The sequence below is a fragment of the Anopheles stephensi genome, unplaced genomic scaffold (genome assembly GCF_013141755.1).
Source record: "Anopheles stephensi strain Indian unplaced genomic scaffold, UCI_ANSTEP_V1.0 ucontig90, whole genome shotgun sequence".
Lineage (NCBI taxonomy): Eukaryota > Metazoa > Arthropoda > Insecta > Diptera > Culicidae > Anopheles > Anopheles stephensi.
The window spans coordinates 68,507-93,314 of NW_023405461.1; the positions used below are offsets into that span (position 1 = coordinate 68,507).

The 24,808-nt window shown below is 46.5% G+C and overlaps 3 protein-coding genes across 4 annotated transcripts; 1 reads left to right on the forward strand and 2 right to left on the reverse strand.

The window, feature by feature from the left end:
- Positions 1–8,674: 8,674 nt before the first annotated feature.
- Positions 8,675–9,751, reverse strand: LOC118517269. The gene is made up of 2 exons (XM_036063242.1): positions 9,620–9,751; positions 8,675–9,320 (listed from the first exon to the last, which is right to left on the reverse strand). The coding sequence occupies exon 2, from the start codon at positions 9,312–9,314 to the stop codon at positions 8,814–8,816; it is 501 nt and encodes a 166-aa protein (XP_035919135.1). The 5' UTR covers positions 9,315–9,320; positions 9,620–9,751; the 3' UTR covers positions 8,675–8,813.
- Positions 9,752–9,951: 200 nt separating this feature from the next.
- LOC118517270 (oxidoreductase-like domain-containing protein 1) lies at positions 9,952–10,733 on the forward strand. The gene is made up of 2 exons (XM_036063243.1): positions 9,952–10,346; positions 10,414–10,733. Exons 1-2 carry the CDS (start codon positions 10,218–10,220, stop codon positions 10,621–10,623), a joined length of 339 nt encoding a protein of 112 aa, XP_035919136.1. The 5' UTR covers positions 9,952–10,217; the 3' UTR covers positions 10,624–10,733.
- A 178-nt stretch (positions 10,734–10,911) lies between these two features.
- On the reverse strand, positions 10,912–24,432 carry LOC118517267 (23 kDa integral membrane protein-like). 2 transcript variants are annotated; one of them, XM_036063241.1, is made up of 6 exons: positions 24,098–24,432; positions 23,805–23,938; positions 13,395–13,586; positions 13,140–13,307; positions 12,811–13,058; positions 10,912–12,301 (listed from the first exon to the last, which is right to left on the reverse strand). In XM_036063241.1, the coding sequence occupies exons 2-6, from the start codon at positions 23,868–23,870 to the stop codon at positions 12,292–12,294; spliced, it is 684 nt and encodes a 227-aa protein (XP_035919134.1). In that variant the 5' UTR covers positions 23,871–23,938; positions 24,098–24,432; the 3' UTR covers positions 10,912–12,291. The 2 variants fall into 2 exon arrangements, with proteins under 2 accessions (XP_035919134.1, XP_035919133.1); XM_036063240.1 differs by lacking the exon at positions 10,912–12,301 and having other exon boundaries at positions 12,520–13,058; positions 24,098–24,392.
- Positions 24,433–24,808: the final 376 nt, after the last annotated feature.

A 24,808-nucleotide genomic window follows, 5' to 3' on the forward strand; every position in this document is an offset into this window, starting at 1 on the left:
CGCACATTAATCTTCCGGGGCGGAAAAAAAACTTTGGACTGCCTTTTTTTTATTGCGTAGAATATATTCATTTCTGGTGATAGAATAGGACTATGCTCAATCACTGTAGGGTTGACCGAAGGACAAGTAAATAAGATGGAAATTGCATACAAATAAATTCTTGATTCCTTCGTGCCCCTTTTGTAACGAAGAGGCCTACGCCAAGCGAGGGGTGAGCCTGCGCCATCAGTTCCCGAACAAACAAATCAAGATTTTCAACCCTACTTGAATCGAGAGGAGGACAAAGAACAATATTTATCCAATAGTTCCCCGGTTTGGATTAGAGAATTTTCCATAGCAAAAGTAAGAGAGCGAGAGTATATTATCTGATGTCAATAGATCCGCACGAAACGGAAGCAATAAATCACCCACCACCACCACCACCACCATTCAGTCGAGCGGAAATTGGAAAAGACTTCCAAAAACTATAAACCACAACCAAACGGAACGCCGGCACCGAAACAAACCAAGCGCCGAAACCGTGATGGTGTCGAATTTCGGCCGGCGAGGGCGCATGCCGGGTTTTTTCTTTGTTGTTTGGTTCATAAATTGGATGAGGAGACCCTGTGAAAATCTTCCATCTGCAATAAACCTATCAACCGATTAACAACCTTTTCCACCCCACCGGCCACCAGGGAGGAACACTCTAGGGGGCGGGAGAGTGAGACCGGACACTTACTCGTCTCGTTATTGCTTCACATTTGAAGCAGTGAGTGAGTGAGTGAGTGAAGACCGGCCCCCGTTGATGGGACGCTTTTCGGCAACCCCTTGTTTCGGTCGCCCCTGCAAATGGTCACTCTAGGAACGACGTCGCCGAATGCTGCTGCTATTCCAGCTGCTCCGGGTGTATTCGTTGCCCTACTACCACCCGCCCTTTAACCATGTTTGCAAACCCATTAAAGTGCAATTAAAAGTCCAATAAATTTGTCACACTGGTGTTGCGGTGGGGTGGAGACGGCTCGAGTTGTGAAGCATGTGGCACAGCGTGAGATTTAACTCATCATTTGTCGGGGCTTGATTTGCTGCACGGAAACAGATGTTAAGATGTCTTTTTGGAGGACTTGCTCATGAATTCTGGTAGCGCTTTGGAAGGCGGTTGATTCACCATCCTATCTAACCTATTTTTTATCGTCAAGGTGTGGCCGGCCATTGACCAGGGGGGTCGGTAGTATCGTTTGATCTGCTGACACTAGTCATAACCGTGGACCGATAAAACCGATTCTTCGAGCATGTCAAACACAACCGAAATGTCTCATTGCTTTATCGATGAGATCAGAACCCCGACCCCCGAGGAGGGGAGTGGCCCTACAAATGTGCACCAAACAGGCAGCATAAAAGTGAGGATAGAGTTGTGCAACTAACGCTTGGCTTTCGTTTTAGAATTGCAACGGAACACAACTGTCTCCCCCCGATCGCATCTGTGTGGCGGGTTTACACTTTCACAACCCATCTGTCTCGCGCAAAGTATGTTGCAAAAGCTATCAAACAGGAGAAACATCTGCTCTTCTTATGGTAAATTGATAGTTTCTAGCTATTAAACTAGCTTGACCTATGGCCAGGGGTTTTCAACATTTTTTTTACTTTACTTTAATTTTACAGTTTAGATGTGAAATTCTACCGTGCGAGGGTGTTGGGATGGCTACTGCCAGCCATGCTAAAGCAAGTAGCTTATCGCGCACGAGAAGGATTAACGATTTTGAGATTTGACTAGCCCCAAGAGCAGTACCTAAGAGAGTAGTAGTAGGTGCCATGTTAGTCGAGGCACTCACCCAACTGGAGCTGAAGTAAGGGTGTGAGTGTAACCAAAAAAAAAACGACTGAGCCAGTATGATTTGAAGGGAAACGTGCCATGGTGCTCCATATGCAGGTGTCTCTGTAGGGAAGCATTTTTGATTCGAAGAACTCAGGTTCGACCACCCATCCCCAGTATTGTGTAATACGACGTTTCCATATAGCCCTAGAGACCGGCCACGGTGGCGAGGAGGAGAAAAAGGGCCTTCTGTGCCTCCTGCCGCCCGTTTGCTGTGGCTATTCCCCCGGGCGAAACAGGACATGCCGAATTACATTTTTACATGCCAAGTACGATGTGATCAAGTTTCCACGAGGGTGGTTTGGACGGACGCGGAGCCAGACAAGAGTCAAGGTAATGGGCGCTTGGAAGGGAAGAATTTGGGACTGTAATTGGACACCCGAGGTATGGGAAAGAAAGCCTGCAAACGAAGAACATCCGTAGAATGTGGCTCGCGTGGCCAATTGAATACAACGATTTTTTTCTTTCTTCCTTCTAGTCCCTTGAGAGAGAAGGACCTATAAACCCAGTTCCCCGGTACACTTGTTGTAGCAAGAAAGGAAGTAAAAACACTTCAAACTTGTGGCGGCGGCAAACTCCTGAAGATATGGCCACATGGCCGACACGATGACGGATGTTTACAAGCGTCCTCCTACATATGATCTTGTGATCGTAGCAGCAGCAGCAGCAACAGCAGGTTGGTAGTTGGATGGTTCCCTTTTGCTCTACTTCATCAGTGTCAACAGTGAATCTTCTTCGTGCTCTGCTCGCAGCGTCCTTGCCAACGCCATTTGTTCCGTTCCTGAGCTCTCCGTGACCCAAGATGCCCAGGTGAGCCTTCCCGAAAGGTATATCCCTTTGCGTGTGTGTGTGTGTTTTTGATTTTGTTTTCTTCTTCCCGTAAGATCGTCTCGCATTGATCACGCATCCCAGGTTCCAGGTAGGATCGTCGCTTTTTTTTCTATGTATGTTGCCTCCCGTAGCTGCCAACGTTTCCGATTCTACGTGCATTCGAATACTGATGAAGATTAGAAAGAAGGAAAGAAAGAAAGAAAGATGGCCGCTGTAAGATCCCGGTGTTGTCGTTTGCAGCTGCGTGCCGCTCAGCTCCCCGGTGGCACTTAGGTGAGGTGAGAATGGTTTGGTTTTGTCCATTTCATACCAACGCTCTTGTACGAGCGTCCGTTCGCAATCTGCTACATAATCCCACCGACAGACACAGACAGACGGTCCACTTCCTGCCATTCGGACGAGTCTTCGAGAGTCGGCCAACACATTTAGCGAGCGTGTCGCGTGGAGTGCTTTGCTTCCGGTTTGTCGTTACGGTAAGAACCGCATTTGCATGTTGCATTGTTACATTGTGAAACAATATTATTATAATAATTTTGTCTGCCTATAATATCGTGCCCTTGTGTGACATTAAAAGTATCCCTTCCAATCGGTGCTGCTTATCCTCTTCTCCTTCCCAAGTCTAGGGATTTTCCGTCCAATTCCATCCGTCCACACCATCACTCAACCCAATAAAGACCAATTAGGGAACGTGAGACGGAAAGGATACATTGGTACCGCTCGTGAGCGACGAGAATCACGTCAATCCCAACCCTGTCGCTGGTATTTCTCCTGGGAACAAGCTACATCCCTTCGCTCGTTTCGTCCATCTGAACGCTGCGCTTAATGAGCCGCCCGGAACGATGGATAATGAATGAACACGGATTGGTGCATTTCTAGCGGGTTCTTAACAGGGAACTAAACGACTATTTTGGGAACGATCTTTAAATCGTTTCCTTTCTTTTTTCGTACGATGAAGGCTCCGGTTTGTATGAAGGTTTTGTACTTTTCTGACCATCGGAATTGAGTTCCTTTTGAGATTCTGATTTGCTGAGCTATCTGTAGATAATCGAACCAAATTGAAGGATTGCTATGGTACAATCAATCTCCGGCAGAACTTTGTGTAAGGTGTAATGAAGACCCTCCAGATATAATAATGTTATTAGGGGTTATTAGCGTCAAACGCTCCGATATAAATGGAGAAGGAAACTCTCCCCGGGTCGGCTTTTTTTACAGACTGTGGACACTTAGGGGCGGTCCGGTGGCCGAGGCGATAACGGCGCCGGTCTTTACACGGCAGGACCGGGGTCCAAATCCCATCCAGACCACCTCCCCGTACGTAAGGTTGACTACTTTTCTACGGGTAAAATTAAGTCACAGAGAGAGGTCCGAACGAATTTGCAGCTGTGGCGTGGCAAAGACTTCTTATCTACACCAACACGAAGTTCCGCGCCAATATCATGAAATATGTATTCAACGCCCTCCAGCACTCTCACCACAAGATTCTCACCGCGGAAGCCGACTAATTGCGATAAACTTATTACCGCAACAAAAAAAAACTCCAAATCTCACTTCATTTCGCGAACCTAATCTTCAAATGATCCATTTATTTGATTCCATACCCGAAACCCTGATCGCACACGAACCAAAGCGGGAAGAAGCCGCGAAATGGTGGACTGTTGGGCTTTTGCTTCCGACGTGTTTTTTCCCATCCAGCCATCCGTAGCATGAAACCTCCCGAAACTGTAGGTCTCTCGCCACCTAGCCCCAACCGAACGGTGGGTCGTTAGGTGTTTCGCAAGGTATGCAACGATCCGCAACGCGGCATTACGGTTGTTGTGCATTTTAATCGGGGTTTTCTAAATGTTAAAAAAGTATAGATTTACGTATCCGAGAGTGTTGTCCGGACGGGAGCAGGTTTGGATCGTCGGGTGTGTCCATTCGCCGTTGCTGCTGCTGTAACACGCTTGAATGCAAACACGCCGGAAAAGTTCCCATCAGGAACCAGCTCCCTCTCTCTCTCTCTCCTTCTGGCCGCAAGAGCAGGAATCGGTCATCCATTTTATGTGTCGCATTTTGTTATTGTCCTCCCTGCTCCCGAACCCGGAATCCGCCTAACGCTGGGTGTGGGTGATGACATTTTCCACATTTTCTTGACTTTTCTCTCTCTCTCTTTTCCGACTCCGTTAATCAGTCAACAATCAAGCAGCCACACCTCCATCACTCGATGGATGGCCACTGCCGGAAATGCTGGCAATCTGTCACGATTCACCGTGCGTGTGTGTGTGTACGTTTATTGGAGCCATTTTCACGTCAACAGTAGCTGTCCAAACAAATCGTGCGTCCATTTACCTGTCGGGCCGAAATTGAGTGTCCATAGTGCGTGAAGTACGGCACAATAAGCTTTGGAGCTTGTGTGTACGTGTGTCGGCATCTCACTGCAACACACATAATAAAGCGCTCCGAGGGTGGTGATCTATCATCATGATCCAGTTCCCGAAGAGAACGTCGGAATTGAAACCACCGGGAAAAGGGAATGTAAAGCCCCCAAAAAGAAAGAAACCGGTAGTAGCCATCGGTCCCTTTCTCCCTCCCGGGTTTGTGATTTATGGGCTTGGTTTCCATCCCCCCAAATGCTGGTGAAGCCCGCTTTGTTCGACGACATTCGTACGGTAGCGTACACAATGGGGGACTTCTAACCTTCAAAACTGGGCGTGCGTCGTGTGTGTGTGTGTGTGTTTGGTTGCATGTCCGATCGAATCATGATCTTCCCGAGACTGTCACGATCGCCTAGATGTTTGATATGTGGACTCTTTGTCAGTGAGCTACACATCGGAAGCATTTGTTTTGGGCGCACGATCGGTTGTGCTTTTGTTTAGAAGATATCTCAGTTGAGCTTAGGTTCTAGGTCTCGGTGTGACTTTATGATGGATCAGATGTAGAATTCAGCTATTGCGCCTTCAATCAGTAGTTGGCGAAGACTTCGTGCTGATTTTTATATTGACAGGTTCTGACAGATAACTTTCAAGAAGAAGCTTTTAGATTGATTATCCAGCTCGGTCTTGTCCAGGTTCATTAGTATGTTTGACGGTCCTGCTCATTTGTACAGCCTGCTGCCCATGTCCTCAGAAGAACCCTTGCTGTGGCACACCACCCAGGTTCGTATCGGATCTTTAGCAGGCCCATGGAGGACGAAGTCCCGTGAAAGATGAGTTTCCCCTTGGATGGCGAGTTTCCCGTTGGACGTCGAGGTGTTTGGAGATTGGAGAGCCTGTTGGAGGACTATCCCATCCAGACCGCCTCCCCGTACGTAAGGCTAACTACTATACTACGGAAAAAGTTAAGTCACAGAAAAGCCAGAAATGGCAGGCCGAGACCTCTCAAGGTTGTAGTGGCAAGGAAGAAGAGGTTGGAGGACTAGGCCACCAGGACGAAGATGCTCTTTGAGCGGAAAGACGACGGGAACCCTGAAAGTATGATGTCTTTTAGACGGTTGGTGGCCTGCCATGATTTGAAAAGAAGTTATGAACTTCACACAACAGGACCGGGGTTCAAATCCCATCTTGCTAAGGGTAAAATCAAGTCACAGAAAACCAGAAATGAAAGGCCCAAGTCTTTTCAAGGTAGTCCAAGAAAGAGAGAGAAGAAGCTAAGCTAAGATCCCTTCTTGAACTTTTAGAACCTTGGCCTGCTTCCAATCAATAGACCCTCTCAGTTTTATCTAACAAAGTAACGATAAACGAACGCAGATAAAGCTGAGACGTTGCTCAAGAAATCCGATATAACGACCACAGGCCGCATTGCTAAACTACACCTCGTTTCGGTGTATCGCACCAGTACAGAAATACCCCTTCACGCTGTCAGTGCAGCAAATTTCCACAAGATAAGAGATATCAAACGCATCATCTAGCAGGGGTTCGATTGGAACCAGCGTTCCATTCCGGCACCGACCGATAAGCAAGACCCATCCATCTTTTTCCTGCTGACTGCGTTACCCTTGCGGCGGCCGGCCACACCAGTTAAAAACCGTCCCCTTGTGTACATGTCTGTGCGCATTGACCCTCTCTCTTCGCATTAGGAAGCATCCTCTCTTTCACATCGGAAGCGACATTTTATTGACACATAGATGGGGGGGCAAACTTCGAAGATACGGGGCGATCCAGGTGAATAAATAACGACCTGCGCATTTCACGCTGGCTAGCGTTGGCAGACACGGTTTGATTCGATGTAACATTCTCGAGCCTGCTTATTCCTTCAACCCCAAACAGCAGCACCAACTCGCTGGAACAATTCGAAATGGTTCGCGTTCTTCCTTCCGTTTTCGCGAATGAGACATGGAGAAAAATGGAGGCCACCAAAAGAGAAAAATGTGCCCGACTTCCGGTTACGGTGATCAGTGCGGAAAGATAAACTCGCGCCAAGATTCCGTACCCCCACTGTACGCACTCAGTGCATTGACCACCACGACGCAGAGCGCAGAGTGAGAAGAGTTGTGTTGTTGGCTTTTGGATCATTAACGGAAGGCAGACGACACCTGTGCGTGCCGCCTTTGACTTAGCAATTCATTTCGGGTGACAATTTAAGCACCAATTAGGTCTTATGTTAATGGTGTTACTTCAATTACACGAACACTCCGCAACATTAAACAGCGCAGAGAGGAGCTATTCGGGGTTTAGAAGTAATTAATCGACACAGCGGCAGCTTCGTACCTTCGCGATGAATTTGTCCATTTTCTATCTAACGAATAGGGGACGAAACGTGAGCATTACGCTTACTGAAAAAAAGAGAATTATAGGAAGTTCAACATAAAACACGCCCTCTTTTAAAGGGATACGTGCGTACGGAAGGATCCCCATCGTTCTGGTTCGTTGCACTTCCGGTTCCGATCGCTGCGAACCCCGCGAAAGGGTGCAGTCCGTTCGGGTTCAATTATTTTCAAACGGAAGTGGTCAAACGGGGGCCCCAGCGATATGTTGAGTTAAGAGTGTGAAAGTTTCCTTCTCCGTCGATCATTTTCCACCTGTGCGAGGGATGAAAAGTGAACCGTGTATTGCCCGTACCGTACCACATGGTTGGCAAAGACCAGTTGGCCTTAAGGTCGCTCGTTGCAGCGAGGGAAGTGAGTTATTGCAATTGGGTGTTAATTTTCATGTTGCTCACGTGAATTACGATGACCCTGCCCCGACGAGGACCTCCCGGTTCGAAACGCTGTGTAATTGAATGAAAATTTAAAGTAAAAACTCAATTAAATGCATCTCACAGGGGTTCCACTCTGTCTTTGCACCGAATGCCGTAGAGTCCGTCAAACTAAAGAGGATAAGAATAACGGGATGGTCCTTTAAGGCAATTACTATCGAGCGGCTTAGCTAACGCCAGTGATGTCAAACTCGTTCTGGTTAGCGAACCGTATGTTTGACATGTCTGGCCTTCCGGGTGTTACGTGATGGATCACCAATTTGGTTCGAGAAGAGCACAGCTTTCAAAATGCTCCCCTGTTGAGCTTTTCATACAAACGGGGCCAAGAGTACCATGCTTTGCCAGCTTTGCCAAATGAAAAGTGAGTTGAAGAAAGTTTCCAACCGGTTGGTGCTGACTGTTGATCGCAGATAGGTGACGTTTAGGGCCTTTACATTAGAACTGCCTCAAATAGTATTTGCAACCCGGACGATTGCCGAATCTCGTTAATCACCTCGAAACTGAGGGTCTGTGTCGCTCTGCCGATCCTACTGGTAAGCTTGTGGCGCATAGGAGAAGCATGGTGCTTTCCTGCATCAGCTTGCACTTGTGACATGTCCTCCACGATTGGGTTCATGAAAATCTGATTTCGCTGCTCACAAATAGCGCATGTCGATCTTTCCGCACAAATGAGAGTCCAAAATCTCTCCGAAATCCTTCCGTTAAAATGATGCTTCTCTGAGTGTCCTAAAGGTTTCGCTCAGGCAACCTCTTACTTTTCTCATCCAACGTGCCGTGTTACTTTTATACTCTGAAACGAGAGCAGTTGTGAGATTTTTCACATTCCATTTACACGTACCGCACGCGCGAATCCCAGGGGTACACGGCGCGATAGTATCCACAGTATTTATTGCCTAACATGCTTTACAACAGAGCCGGAACCGGGTTTACAACACTTTGCATCGCTTCCTACGACCACCACTCACTTGCCGCTCGTCCATCCTCGTTCACGTTCCTGCGTCAGCGTGAAATCGTAACGGTTCGGATTGACCGCACTGATGGCGTGCTGCTTGACCTCGGGGAAAAATTCCCAACCTTCATCGACCGACTGCTTCTTGAGGGCACCGGCCACGCTAAAGATCAAACCGGCTACCAGTCCGCCGACAACGTTTCGCTTCCAGGCACCATACACACCGCCAGCCGCAAACGCACCGGCAACATAGTTCCAGCCATCATCCCGGCCGCGCAGCTTGTTGGCAGCGTACGCTCCGACAGTGAAGGCCGATGCCATACCGACGAACGGGCCGGTGAAATACACGTATCGGGCAATGGTGGGCAGGTAGCCCTTCGGTTTCGATACCATCATCACCTCGACCGTGGACCATCCGAGACCACCGGCCAGTGCGTACTTGTTCGTGGCGATCATCTTGCCGAAGAGGTCATCCCCCTCCGGCTTGTCGTAGTAATTGGCCTTTAAGCTCATGTTTGCCTGAAACGGAACCAGTGCGCAATGAACGAAACGGAGCGAGGAAATATTTTAATTGACAAATTTGTAGCTAAACTGCTTCAAAACAAGCTCTAACGGGTGTAAGTTGATTTTATGTCGGCTCATTATCCGGAGCTGCAAAATCAAAACAAAACACACAACCAGCGCGAACTACTCCGATTTTCACGGTGAAACCGATCCTTTTCGCACTTTTACCAATGCGCAACTGTATAAGGTATCTTTAGCTAAACATTTAAAGCAGAAAAGCTACAAATTTGCTTCAAATTATGATGAAAACTTACGGATTTTCTTGAGCAAAAGGCGAATTTTACGTAACTTCAACCCCAAACGACGTTCCTCCAGAAGTCGCAAAGCAACGCGAAACGTCAAACTCAGCTGTCAAACAGGGTGCCTGGTGACGGTGACATTTCTCGGAGAAATGTTTCCCCTTGACTGTGTGTGCTTGTGGTTCACGTACGCAGCCCATTGCAGTCCTTTTTATTTCCAATTTAAAGTTTATTTTCTTCAAATGTTCCTGTTATTTATAAGATTTAGAAAAAAAATATTATTTTGCATATTCTAATGCAGTTTATTGTATTAATAACCATATCTCACACACCGGGTGGTATAGATTTTCCCGCCTCTCGCTTGATTATGTCAGCATGTCAAAATCTGGCAAACAGCACAACAGCAGTAAATAAGAATCAGCTGATTACGAAGGTTGGTTTGTTTGTTTTTATCAAAATTATGCGTCTTTTTCGGCGGTTGGAGAGTTAGGGCTTGTGTTACCGTTAGTTACCGAACCGCTTTGCAGTAAAATTTCGTTTAATAAAAAGTGTAAACAGCGTGTACAGTGACAAGAGGAACATCGCCTTGCCTTTTCGGGTGCAAGGTGCACCCATGATGAATTGCGTGATATTAAATGCAATCCGCAACGCTCAGGCAGGAAGAAGTGCAGCTGCCTACCGCTTTTGCTCCAGCACAACTGGATCCGATGCAACGGTGAACAAGGACACCAGCATACCTGAGGTAGAGTTGGAATCGACTGCAGGACACTTTCTGATGGTAGTATTAAGAATGGGTTCTTTCATTTTAGCTTCCACCCGAACCCACCACATGCTGTATGTCCGGGTGCCAGAATTGTGTATGGATTCAGTACGCTGCAGATCTAACCAAAATGCTCGACGATGGCGGCGAAAAGGCTCGCGAAATTGTGCTGCAAAAAATCTCCGATCCTAGCTTAAAAATGTTTCTAAAACTGGAGCTACAAAACATACAATCGACGAAGCCGGAAGACCCTACGTGATGCATAAATTCGGGTGTTCTAAATAAGTTTTAGTGCTGTAGTTTAGTATATCGAAGCTGAAGAGGAAAAAACAACTGCAATAAAAAGTTTACATTTCTAATCAATTCAAATGTGATATTAATAGAAACAGGGATTTCTTTCAGAATCGACCCATAGGTCCAGCCGAAACAAAGAACAATTAAATCGAAAGCTTGCTCAAAACACGACAAAAAGTCCCCCATAAAAGCAATAAATAATCCCTCCACCACCATTTTTTTGCAATACACACACACAAGACACAAACGCCCATTTAACGATATAAGATACTTCATGTATGTATATATATATTTTAAACTGCCTTTTGTTGGTCAAATTCAACATTGCGCCACCGCACAAGTACTTCACACAAAAGCACAATATCCTGTGTGTAATGGTTGTCCTGTGATCTGTGATTAGCTGAAGGTTTGTGTGCTACAAGATAACAAAATATTCTCTTTTCCAAAAATCCAATCATACATGAGTCCTGCTGCTTTAGACCGTTTCCCTTAGCAAACGCTACTTTTACTTTTGTTGTTTGAAGTTATTATAAGTTGAACAAACTAAATTTAATTTTGCTTCGAGCATCATATTTTCATGTCGTAGAGAACAAAAGAAAAAAAAAACAAAACAAAAAAGCCCAATGAAAGGATGGTATGTGGGCGGCTGTCCTTATATGCTATTCGGCGGTCGAGTGTTTTCCTTTTCCAACCCAACAAAACCCACTCACATCTACATCGTTCGTACGCAACACGCACGCACACTCGGGAATATTCGAAGGTCGGAAAGAATTTAAGGAAAAAAAAGGACGAAAAAACGATCATGATTTCTAACTGGACTTCTGTCTGCCATTTTTGTAGCCACCAGATAGTTAAATATTTGTAGGGCGTAATGAGGACCTCATATGATGTATAGCATAAATATAACGAAAAAAGCCCGGCGCCGTTGTTCATAACGCCAAACCACACAACATAGCAAAATATAGAAGGAAGTGGATGCACTAACCACACACACACACACATACATTACACGACTAAGTGTACGTGCATGTGTGTGCTGTTGTTGTACAGCGAAGCAGGCCGATGGTGACGTGATGATGAACCTCTCCTCTTCTCTATTGGGTGCTGAGATTTAGTGTTGAACGATCGGATCTCCACCATTGGTTATTTCCTCGAGGCTGGCACTTGCGGTGATGGATGTATGTGTGTAAACACACACACAAGCATGTGAAGGAGTTGTGCTTTTTCTTTTCCGGCTTATTTATCATATAACCTTCTACGTGTGTGTGTGTGTAAAATCGTTGATCTAGGATCCTTCCTTTCTTCCTTCCTTCCTTCCGGTCCAATACACATTCATCATAGCACACGTTGCATACAAAACAACACGACGACGACCACACGAAGCGCTTCTTACAAAAACCCAAACACTTCTTATCGCTTAAACACGTTTTATGTGTGTGTGTGTGGTACTACTATCGAAAGCATCCTTATCAATATTATCATCTCGACGAATACGCTCTCTCCCTTTCTTTCGGCCTCCAGCAATATATAATGTAAAAACGGACGACACACGCACACACTCGGCGCACCCCACCAAAAGCTACTAAAAAGCGTCGTAGTAGCAGTGTAGTAGTAGCACAGTAGCGGACACTTTTTAGCTGTATCTGTATTGGGACGGGACGACACAGAAGAACAACGAAACGAAAACAAACAAAAAAAAATCGTAAATTATAGAATATTATAGAAGAGACACCTTTTAAGAGGATTTTTTAGCATTGGGGCAAGATGCACCAACACTTCCTCTGTCTCTCTCTCTCTCTCTCTCTCGCTCTCTCTCTGTTTGCTCCCTTTTCCCTCCCACACAGGAAGAAAATGCAGGTGGTGTGTATGTAAGTAATAGGAGGTATTTTAGTAGCGTTTCGTTTTGTTAGAATGGTAATGGTTCAGGACACATACTGCCGGTTAGTACTATTACTTGAGGAGGGGGTGGTGTGTTGGGTGGTTACACGTCTCCTCTCTCTCACGGAACTTTGGTACGTTTCTCTTGTGGTGGAAGATGAAGGATACAGAGATGAAGGAAGAGTTGACACACAAGCGAATGGAGGGGAAGGTGTCGGGTGGTGGTGGTGGTGGTTGGGAAGTTGATCGGGTGGTGGTGATCTAATATCCAGACCTTCTCTGCTGGTTGCGGATGGCGTTGGCCAGGCAGCAGGCCGAGATGAGACCGACCAGCTCGATGGCGGCAACACCGAGCGACACCCAGGCGACAATGTTACCGGCACTGTCCAGGAACTCGGAGATTCGGCTCAAACAGCCGCTAGCGAACGGTACACAGAGCGGAGCATTTCCACCGGTGCTGCAGCACGATTGCGGGAAGTTAACGCCATAGTCCAGGAAGCTACGCTTGCCACAGCACTCCAGCTGCACAACGGGAAAACGGTAGTCGCATTAGTCGGAGGAAACCATATATAAACACCGCTATCATAAAGGAAGAAAACTTACGTTCTGCTGGATCGAGTTGATCAGATCGGTATTGACCGGGTTGTCACGGTTTTCGAACACGCGCTCGAAGCCCTTCTTGAGGGCGGTAGTCACATCACCGACGAACACAAACACCAGCACAGCGATCACAATCTGGGCGATCACGAGCAGAATCAGGAAGAAGCTATACTGTTGGCGGTGGAGGAGAGTGTTGAAGGAGGAATTAGTAATCATGAAGCGTTCGATTGCAGAACACCACCTTCCTTGGACACTTACGGTCGAGGTCATGCAGTACGATTCGCGAATAGCACCGCAGCAGCCGAAGAACGAGATGACAAACACGATCGAACCGAACACGATCAGCAGGATGGACGGGGCGACGATGTTGTACTCATCGCTAATTTCACGCAGTTCCTCTAGTTTTACCAGCGAAACGGCACCGATCACGATCAGTGCAATGCCGCACAGCTGCGAAGGAGGAAAGAGGAAGGAATAAAACACAAATCGCATTAGAAGGTTGTAAAATTTGTTAAACCATTTTTAGAAGTTAGAGATCAGCGCATGACGCTTCAGAAGCTAATGCTCTCATTAGACCTCATCCAAGGACTCGATCATAGCTTTATCTTTTGAACTTACGATCAGAAGATATCTACGGGTTCATACGGGGAAGCTCTTAACAAGCCAGCAATTATTCAAAAGTAGTGGCTGAAGGTTTTATGGTAAATTATTCATCGTGGTGGTCATCACCATGGACGATGAGACCTACAACACTTGACGCCGGATGATAACTTGTAAGTTGTCACTCACTAATGAGGTTAAGCGAGGACGAATGTGCTAGCTTTGGCCAAACCTGGATTTAATCAGAAATGAATGCTGAAGTATGTTTGAGCTTCGTCATGCCCTTCATGGCAAGAAGGGATGGGATCCTTTAGACGACTAACGCTTCTTGGAAGAATGGCGAACCCTTGGACTACCAGGAGGTCGTCCAATCGACCAACCGTGCCATCCCACCTGCCTCTTGTATGCTAGCGAAGAAGTTCGGTTGTCAACGACTCTGTTGCATCGACTAGATGATTAGAACGATAGTTCTTAGTTCCATATTTCTCTCTGATAAAGAGCACTCCAATTCTTGGGCTTTATCGCGTATGTTAAGCATGAACATACTTTAATAACAATGCGTATATCAATCACCGAAACATGTTTGCCCATATTACGATAAGGTTGCACTAATCAGGCCCCCGGAAAAAATGCGTTATCTGCTAGTGCCATTTGTTTCAAAAAAGTGTTCCCTGAAGTCAAGCATAAATCGTTATCGAAAGCTGTCTGCCTATGCACACTCACGTACACGTAAGTAGACGACACACACCCGAGAGTCGAAAATCTCATGTTCAGTTTCCGTTCAACCTAGTTTGGTGTTCAACAGATAAAGTTTTGTCCCCGTTGGAACCGTGAAATGTCTCAACTACTGAATTGCGGACCTATCGAAGATAACGCTCCCTCTCTCTCTCTCTCTTTATATGCTCCTTCCGGAATTCCTGATCGATCGATCGATCGGTCAATTACTTTCGCGTCCTCCTTTCTCCGATTTGGCATCGCGAAATAACTTCCTGATTAGATCATTCTGTCCCTCTCTGCTACTCCACACCTAGCCGTCGTCGTCCAGGCTAACAGACATTGGCAACGGTTATATGCTCGTATTGGAGCCTTCCACTTTTAACGTGCTTCCAGCTCTATCCGCTCGTTTCGAATTTTTATTAAACACATTACATCTTCCATCCACCATCCACGGATATGTTGCGGAATTCGTCAAACAGACGACTGTCACACACCCAAGCCAGTAGAGCTTCAACAACCCCTTCAACAGCCAAGCACTAACCCCGAAAGGAAGAAACAGAACTCCGTCGCCATCCCCGTCCGCTTCGACTCCTCATTCCCAAAAAAAAAACCGAACCAGGATTGTGTGGTGCCACGATTCTGTGGGTTGAGAAGATGCGGAAACGGAAAACACCCCGACATGGCGTCGCGTCAAACGATAAGCCGGCGTACGGGGTTGTTGGTGGGAGACCAGGAGGAATAGTAATTGCGCCGTTTCGTCCCGAAACAAACGCCAGCACTACCACCCGAAGAGTAGTAATATTTGCAAGGCGGATGCTGAATTCCCCCGTCTTTAGCTCGCTCTTTGTCACAACAACAACATTACTATCGAAAGTTTGATGTGTATGGATATGGTTTTTCTTCTCCTTCTCTCTCTCTCTCGAACGCAGATGATGTTGGTTGAGGACCACACATTCCTTTGGCGGAATTCGCACGGACGCAAGCACAACAACCCGCGTGAGAGTCTGCGCGCACCGATGTTTGGGGATTTTACGGTTTGGATTTCATGGCACGACATAAAAACGGCATGGAAATCCTTTTTTCCTGGAGGTTTATCTTATCATTTAAAAAAAAAAACTGTGCCGTTTCAAGCAAAGCTAAAGCCTCAAACGGCCATCACAAATCGGCGTTAAAATTCGATTCTTTGAATTTTGTTTATGACTTCCGGTATTCGGTTTTTTGAGGTGCGTTCTTATCCCACGCAGCATCTTTTGCTTATATACCCGTCATATGTCCACAGTAACAGAATTTTGGGGAAGCATTTTGGCACACACCAATTTATCGTTTCATTTCGCGCGTATCAGTCAAGGGGGGCCGGCCGCCCTCACAAGTCAGGTCGGTCACATGACAAATTGTCATCGCGTCATCATCATTTGCATACCGATAACACCAACACCAAGCAGCGCAAGCGAAAGAACCGCGAGGGCATGATGTCATCGCCGTTGTCCGGGCAGCAGAGTAGGTCGGCCAGCCCAACAATCGCCCATTAATCCGCAAGGTCCTCCCTCCTCTTCTCACGCGAGTGGTCATTTTGTATTTCCTGGAAGCGCGATATACGCGCTTTTCTGTGGTCGTCAGGACTGTCCATTCTCCGGATTTCTTACGCTGCCGGTGTGACCGACACATATTGCACGTCGAGCGCGTACACAACGTACCAAAGTGTGTGGTTACACACTGGTTTTGATTGTTGGTAGCGAGATAAAAGAAAGGTTTGTTTCGCTGCATGCATGTGCAGGACGAGGAGGTAGACTGGACATTCCGCTTCGACATATCGTGAAGGTCCGTAGAAGGAGTCCGTCATGTGTTACCCACTGACCTTGGCCATGGCACACTGGTAATAATTGTCCGGTATGACGCTGGATCACATACCGACACGCGATGACTTCCATTGTCAGCAGGGACCGAGCTGAACAATTACCACTGTCCACCAAACAGCTATCATTAAGTATGCAGGGCGCGCAGGATGTATATCGTCGCCTCATTTAATCGTGCAAGAAAAGGGAGCTGCTGCTAGTAATGCTGTCACTCATTTCAACATAACGGGGGGGAGACAACAATAAGCAGTCCCCTATTAATCGATATCGAACAGCACCCTCTCTCTCTCTCTGCCACGATGATCGCTAGGCCCAACAGAACAATTTCGGGAGGTAGCGCGAGGTTAGCACGCGGTGTGTGCCAGGACTAAATAAACTGACCTCGTTTCATCTCCTTGCTTTTCCCTCCATTTTGGTTTTGGATAAGCAGGGAGAACAGTGGGACGGTGGAAATGAAATCCACCGGAACCCATCACCTCCTCCTCCTCTTTGACCTTCCCTCCAGTGCCACGTGACCAAGCGACCACAAAAGCCTCAAATGAATCACACACAAAAAATTAGGTTATTGAAGGTGAAAACTGAAGTGCGAAAAGGCCACGGGACCTTACGCATCATCATCATCATCATCATCTATTAGACGAGGGAATTCGCCGTAGCTTCCAATCAACAGATTTGATTCCCACGCTTAATTCTATTCTATGCCGTGGGGCCTTCTCCATCCAACTCACAAAAACCCTAAAATCTAGGTCGTAGGGTAAGCGCATTCTTGCCCCGTCACGATCGCCATTTACTCGACACAACAACAGCGCTGATGAGGTGATCAGCATACGCACGTGCTCGTGTTCTATGGGTGCCCTTTCACTGGCCGATAAATTATTGGACAAAATTAATAAATATTGTATCAATACTCCCCGCCGCAGGAGCTAGCTAGGAACGGAGGCTAGAGTACTAGTCCGTCCGTGAATCTAATTCTACTATTTAGGGGGGAATAGTGGGAAAAAAGCAGCTCAAATCAAATGAGTGGTTTATGCTCGCTAAATCGTAACCAGAAAAGGCGGATTATTCACGCTTGGCACTGGTCCGACCGAAAAACGAAACCCAAGGAGGCACACCAACGGTCGGTGTGTGAGAACCGTGAGCTGCGAGGTGTTTTTCGCTTTCAAACGCCATCAAGCGTAAACGGCTAGTTGAGGATGGGCGAGATACACCACTGGCTCGTAGAGTAAAACAATGATGAACTAATGCTGGGTTCACCAACAAAAAAGTAAGCTTAACTTGGCAACTGCTAGTGGTAAGGCGTAAATTGGAGGTGCTTTAAAAGGAGAGGCTTCATACCTAAAATATAGCGTAAAATCCATTTTCCGCTGGATACAAACGCCAATCCCCGAGAAGAGGGACACTCATGCAGGTTTGATGACTAATTCCTGTGTGGATGGGTTAGTAGTTCCAGATGTTGTTTTCAAATCTTGAAAATCGCTCTCTCTCTCTCGCTCATGTTTGTTTTTCATGATCAAACACAATTCTTCGCTGTGCGCGGCCAAACAACTTGAGACGATGCGTGTTCTTTGGCTGATTGCAGTTTCCCCTTGAAATTGAAGGCGTTCTAGTTCCATAAACTTTTCACGCAGAGGGCGATGGATGCCGCCAAGGTTTCTGTGCTTCTGCTATACACTACACCACACTACTACTACTACTACTTCCATTTCAGGGCGAGGAGGTTATGAGTGAGCTATGGTGATGATCAACGGGGGGGTTCACCCATGGTGGAGACTTTAGGTTTTACAGCGCGCAAGGTGCAGCCACCCGTAACGATCGCGATCGTAAACATGGTGCGCGCGGCGTTCTCCTCTACATTTGTATGGGTTTCACCGGTTGCTCGCGAACTATCATTCAAAGTGCCCCCACACCATCGAAAGGCGCCCGCCATTTGCAAATTCTGGATCGATGATATGTAGCGCCAAATAAACGCTGCCCTGACGATCTCGCGCGTTCGTCCACGGATGACGCCGTTTTCGTGGTTCACGGTGTCCGGCGTTCCAGTGTGTTGGTATTCTTCGCCGTGTATTGTGTTCTTCTCTGCCGTGATGGCGCGGATGTGTCATCCGTGCACATACGGCCAGCAGGATTGGTGGTGGGTGAATCGTCTAGAACAAATAGGCACAGTCATCCCGCGACATCCACCTACTGCACAACATCGCACCAGCATGATCAACCCCCTCCGCCGCACGTTCAGGTTCACATGCACCGAGCGCATTGGGGGGAGGGGTTTGAGTGATCGTGTAACCAGAGACACACACCACGATCGGCAACACACACCGCACAAGTGAACACTTGTGTGATTCATGCGCCGCCTTATTCTGCTGCGTTCGTGTGTGGTTCTCCAAATGACATTGAAGTAACCGCGAGAACCGCGCGAGTTTCTAAACGGAAACCACCGTACCGCCATATTGAGAACTTCGTTGCAAAAGGCGGCCCCCAATATGTCATCCTCATGGATGATTCCCTCCAACGACCTTGGGTCTAATTTAGCTACTACTCAGCAGAAGCGAAGGACGAAATGAAGAACCGAAAAACCAATTAAATCTATAACCGTGGCATATGAATGATAAAGCGCAACCGCCAGATGTAAGTAGGAAGTGTTAATAAATTGGAAACATTCCTGAACCGTGACACAGTGGTGTGTCTGTCTGTCAGTCAGGGCACATGCCACACACATGCCCAACACTGATTAATCACGGCCCTAGGTCCCAGGCCCTTTTTTTCGCACAAATTATAACCGATCTCGATTGCACGATTGGTTTGAACGGGGTGCTCTCTCTCTCTCTCTCTCTCTCTCTCTCTCTCTCTCTCTCTCGCGCGCGCTTTGGGATGGGTAGAGGCTATCTTATCAGCTAACACAGTTGATGCACATCCTGGGTTACAACCTTCCATCTCAACATACTACCGTCCAAACCCGCCCCCCGTCCGTCAAATAGCGTAGAATCCGTACCGACTTTTAGTGTGGTGAGGTGTGTGCTTCTGTGTTGTACTTTTCCTCTGTTTATTTATTCGATCCCTAAGTAACGTGCGGGATGGATCGTATATGGTTTATGCGAAAATAATCCTGCCCGCCAGCAATTATGCAAAACCGAAATTCTAAATATTTATATTCCACTGCTTGGACGTAATAATATTGGCAACCATGGCAGCAGAGTGTGAAGCAGTTTAATTGTAATCAAAATTCCTCTGTATCAAATTAATCACTTCACAGAGAGAGAGCACACGTAGGCGCGGCGGTGGGGTTCGGTGGAAATCAATTGGAGTTAGCTGTTTTTTCACTGTTCGATCGAACTGAAGAGATGTTGTGGTGGCTCGTTACGCAAGGGTTGACTCATCTTATCGATCACCTCGAAGGCGTGGACTGTTTCGGTCTAAAGCGTGATAAGATATCCGCAGCATGATGGTGTGAAGTGTTTCGGGTATAGCAAAGGCAAAGTGTTACCCGTTAAAAAACAAAATGTACATCAATATGTCATACTGCTGTTTTTAATGGGCGCTTGTGTCCATAAAGAACAAGTGCACTTTGTCATTATTTAGTCGTAACGTTGAGTCATGGATTACTCAGGCTCTACTACTATTCAAGGCCCTATAATAGCTTTACCAATGATCGTCCGGATATCATACAAACTCTTTTAAATACTTCTTCTGAATTGAATCCAATTCAAAAAATAAACAAACGTCGGGGAAGAGATTCAAGCGATCAAAATTAAAATTTCAGTCACACGCATGGAAGGCCCCCTCATCTGTGTATTTGTTTACAAATCGTTAGTACAGAGGAAACGGCCTGCAGTACTAAATGTCCATCATAAAATCTCTTCAGCTTTTTGACTGATTTCCCACCCAGCTTGAAACGGATCGAAAAGTCGAGCGAGCGTTTTTGTTTATACATTCTTCGTCCGAATGAAGCGGAATGAACTGAAATTGGAGAACCCGGGACTGACCGACTATGTAGATTTTGATTGGGTTCTGCGGTTTCGGTTTTGTTAGTCACAATGAAACAATGTGTGACTGAGATTTTCAAAAGCAGCTAACCCCTTCTGACTTGTGGACGGCGGACACACACGCTGTTGAATTTTTTTAAAAAGTCACGTTTTTTATCCGTTATTCCTAAGCCCATCCTAAGCATGTGCCTCGTGTCAAGTAGTCACAGTAGCGGCGGGCCTTACCTAATTTAACCCCGCGTAGGAAGCTTAAACGTACCTTCAATCATCGTCGTTCCGGTAGAGGGTGGAAAGTGATTAGGATGCACTTGAAATTGGCAAATCACAATTTTACAACCATCGCGATAAGCAAGTACGCGGCAAGTTCCACTTATAGTTTGTTTAGGGTTTACGATAGGTACGGAACGTGTACCTTCGAAACATGATAGGTTGTATGTGGGGCCTGCTCTACTGCACCTTTTAACCGCTACCCGTAGCCGTGTAGAAGAGGGCGCGCGCTATCGCAACAAAGTTTATCTTTTGATAAGACAATGGCTGTGTATATTTAGACTCACATACGATGCGATGTGGTACTGCTGCTGCAATAGAATATTGTGACAAATTCGCTAGAGAAAAGAGGAGCAAGTGCAATTCCACTTGAAACCGTACGCACACGAACGGTTGAAAAGACTAATAGAGTGGGGGTGGGGGACCTGTTGCTTCGTTTAGCACACACCGGAGCAGAAGCAAAAAAAAACATTCCCAAGTGGAACGAGAGCATTGTGTATATGGAACTTTTTCTTGGCATGACCTATTGCAGAGCGCCAATGTAAAATAAACAACTAATGCAACGTCCTCCCGCGGGGATGAGGTCATCGGCGTGCGTGAGAGAATAGCCAAGCCTTGAACAATAATAGCGTTAAAGCTATCGCATATTTTCGCGATGGAAATGGATGTGTACAGGAACAGTACAATCGTTTTGATTGTATGTTATCCTCCATTTTTCAATATGACTAACTGTCCTTGTAGCAAATATTTCGGAAAAAGGAAATCAATACAACTCAACGCACAATCAACGCAGTAATGTCACAAGAGGTCTGGATCGCGTGTACCATACGCATGATACCACGATGGAAAGCAGCAGTTAAAATTTCGATTTCCAACTGAAGAAACTAGCACAACACACTTTCCAGTCGCCAACAGTTTCTGTTGGCTTCAGAAGTAACGCTCCTCCATAAGGGAGTTTGGTAGAACCAAACCCCACAAAAATGGTTTTGTACGTGTGTGTGCCAGAGTATGTTTACGTAAGCGTGTTTGTCAGTGCACAACGCGCGTCGTCACATTCCAGCATGATCTTCTCGGTGGAACCAACCCACTCAACTCACGCACACCTTTACCGGGGGCGATGTATGTTGGTGAGCCGCGCGCGCGGTTCGCTTTATTCTTCCACTCAACGGCTAGGGCGCTATGTTTGCTTCTCTTTCACCACACATTGGCTCACAAAAAAGGGGGCTTTTTTCGGTCCTTCGAAGACGCAAACCGTGACCAACGCCCGCTTCCGATGATGGGCGCCCGCAGTTGTTTCCCAATTCCACATTCAACTCGCGCTTTGCATGTGGGTGCTTTGCACAGTACATGTTCAAGCTTCTTACAATGAGACACAAAGGAACATGTTAATCAAAAGCTCCTACAGGACCGGGGGACAGAAACTCCCAAAACTCGCACACCCAATTTTTTTCACTTGCTTCTCTTATCGTGCGCGCAAGTAAACAACACTAACCCACCAATACACAGAAATAGCACTTGGCGAATGTCTCGCGCTACCATCTGGCGGGGGAATACGTGAGAGCTAGCAAACGTGCGAGCCCGGCCGGCCGTTTAGTTTGTTTTCCTTTGGCTAGTTGTCCTTCGCGAATCCTTTTTCGGCACACGGTGGCGATGGCAATGGATTAGCGGTGCGTGCGTGCGTGATGGAACTTTGAAGGTGAAATAATGCTCACCTACATTTCCATCAGCAGTTTGCAAAGTTGAGGATGTCCCATACGCGTTGAGAAAAGGCAATGAAACATTCGAAATGGGGAATTTGCAAAAAATGTGCTAAAAAGGATATTACACGAGTTGATCCATACCGTTTCTCATCATCAATAATGCGCGCTCTTGATCCATATTTCAGAGTAGTGTTGGAAATCGAGTCCACGGTATGCGACACTAACATCTTCCTCATAAAGTCGTTCTTTTCATGGGGCCATGACCCGAAGGAGAATTCGACGAATCCAACCGAATCCGGCCGTTAATTTCTAATCGATTCCATCCCAATTTCAGTTTTCAGCCTTCCTCGTATATGGCTCGTTTTCTTCTGTCTCGAAACATCCGGCGCGAAACAAAGTTTGATAGAACTTTTGCTCTCTTTCGCCCGGCAGGAAATGGATTGTTTTCGCTTCCCTTTAATGATCATTTTCGGTGGAATCGTTTGTCCGGTGCTATAAACAAGATTCGAAAGAATTCTTTAGTAATATCATTCCAGCAGTGGCCTTCAGAAACCAGTCCAAATGTCTTCTAGCTAGTTTTAATTTACGCTCAGCTTAAACAAAGTAGCCTTTGCATCGAGGTAAACTTACAGCAATACCAAGAGAGTCGGCTGTGTAATGTCTTCTTCCTCAAACAGTCAAGAATACGCAATTTCCTTTCGTTCATTTTCTTCCTATTTGTCTGCCAAAGATGAGACATACATAAAAGGTAAGCTAAACGGCCCAACACAAACACACACACACACACAGGCATCCATATATACACGCCATACCATCAGCAGAAAAGGATGGGGAATTGTATTTACGCATCGGTTTATTCGATGATGATGCAGGACTGCTGAAAATCATCATCACACCACGGTTTTCTTGCAAACAAAGACGCGTTCTTTTGCTTCTTAAAAATCTCTCAATATGGTATTGTGAGTTCGTTTGTGTTTGTGTGTGTGCGCTGGTAGCACCGTGATTCATATGTCGCTGTGATTATCCCGAACAGCGGAAAAGAAGGAAACGCGCGCGCGATTCGAAGTGAAACATGACCTGTTGGTTTGGCTAAATATAACCTCACACACTTTTGTCCGTCTCTTTAGGTTGGGCGGCTACCAAACCCGCTTGAGTAAAGAGGGACACACAAACAGCGCCGTAAAATTGGGTGTTCGGGCCTGTTGGAACGCCACCAGACACACACACACACACCTACGAGTGCCGGTTGATTTAGCCGGTGGTGAAGTTTTTAACACACCCTCGGTTTTACCCGTAAGTCTCACGATCACGTATGCATCGCGATACTGCAACAACGCGACAACACAACACACGGTTGCACGTTTCGAGAGGCAAAACAGATCTACGCAGACACACTTTCCCTTTTATCGGTCTCCCCTCGCAAAATCGGTACAAGACCAACTGCCGTCGTCTTTTCGATGATCTCATTGGGGAGCCGTGTTTTTTCAAGTGCTTGAGAAGAAAAGGAAATACGGCTTTTTGTGCCAACTAGGGTAGAGGAGCTTCACTTACCGAGCACAGCAGGTTAAAGATGAAAAGCAGATACTTTATCGTCGAATGTCCACAGTTGAGAGCCATTTTGCACCGGAATGTTGTTGTGTTTCGCCTTGTTGGTGTTGTTGGTGTTTCGTTTTCCCCCTAGAGAGCTAGAAACCACAAAATCTCTGGTCACTGGACTAAACCGACTCGAAGGATAACGCCCCAAGGAAGGGGAAGAGGGTACGGGTAACGAGCAAAATCGGTACGCGGGGTGGCGGAAGGTGCTCAAATTACAGCACACACAAACCGATCACATGAACACTCACAGAAAAGGTAGCAGCAGCACCTAGGGTCGTCTTGGCGGAGCTGTAACGGACGGAGCAGGACTCTGGGCCGATGTTGTGTTCAAACGGTTACTGACTCTGCACACCGGTGCGTTTGATTATCGCACACTTTTTATTCGTTCGTTGCAGCACTTTATATCATAAATGATAACGCTGAACCCGCTCCACACTTCACACGTCCTGCGAAGAGAGATTATTTATGCCGCTTTATAGGGGCACACGCACGCTGAGAAATACACGTCCTTTCACACCAGAGTCGAGGGCAAGAATAAACGAGAACCGCAATCCGATTTGGCTGCTTGCTTGCAAAAGAGGAACAGCTGCTCGAAACTGCTGTCAGAGTCAAATGACAGGGTGCCTAGTGACGCTTCGAGCAATCAAGTTGTTTTGATTGGCACGTACGCAGCCACATTCAGTGCGATTTTGAACTGGTTTAATTTTTGGCCATTTTCGCAAGTGGTTTTCTTTCAATATATATATATATTATTTCAATTAAAAACAAGACATGTCCTCCTTTCTGTGGTGCTCTACACAGTAATCCGATTGAGATTTGCTCTATAAATTCTATTGAACGCTGCGAAGGGTAGTCACTGCTATCGATACGTTCTTATTTTGCCGCCAATGTGTTTTTCACGAGCGTTGTGCCCCATAGATAACATTGACTAGAGATTTTCGTTGTCATTGCTCATCTTG

Coding starts and splice junctions, on each gene's coding strand:
- LOC118517269 (XM_036063242.1), bottom strand. CDS start 9,314: ATGAGCTTAAAGGCCAATTACTACGACAAGCCGGAGGGGGATGACCTC.
- LOC118517270 (XM_036063243.1), top strand. CDS start 10,218: ATGATGAATTGCGTGATATTAAATGCAATCCGCAACGCTCAGGCAGGA. Junction 10,347..10,413: donor AGGACACCAGCATACCTGAG/GTAGAGTTGGAA, acceptor CTTTCATTTTAG/CTTCCACCCGAACCCACCAC.
- LOC118517267 (XM_036063240.1), bottom strand. CDS start 23,870: ATGGCTCTCAACTGTGGACATTCGACGATAAAGTATCTGCTTTTCATC. Junction 13,587..23,804: donor TCTTTAACCTGCTGTGCTCG/GTAAGTGAAGCT, acceptor CCTCCTTCGCAG/CTGTGCGGCATTGCACTGAT. Junction 13,059..13,139: donor TCAACTCGATCCAGCAGAAC/GTAAGTTTTCTT, acceptor CCCGTTGTGCAG/CTGGAGTGCTGTGGCAAGCG.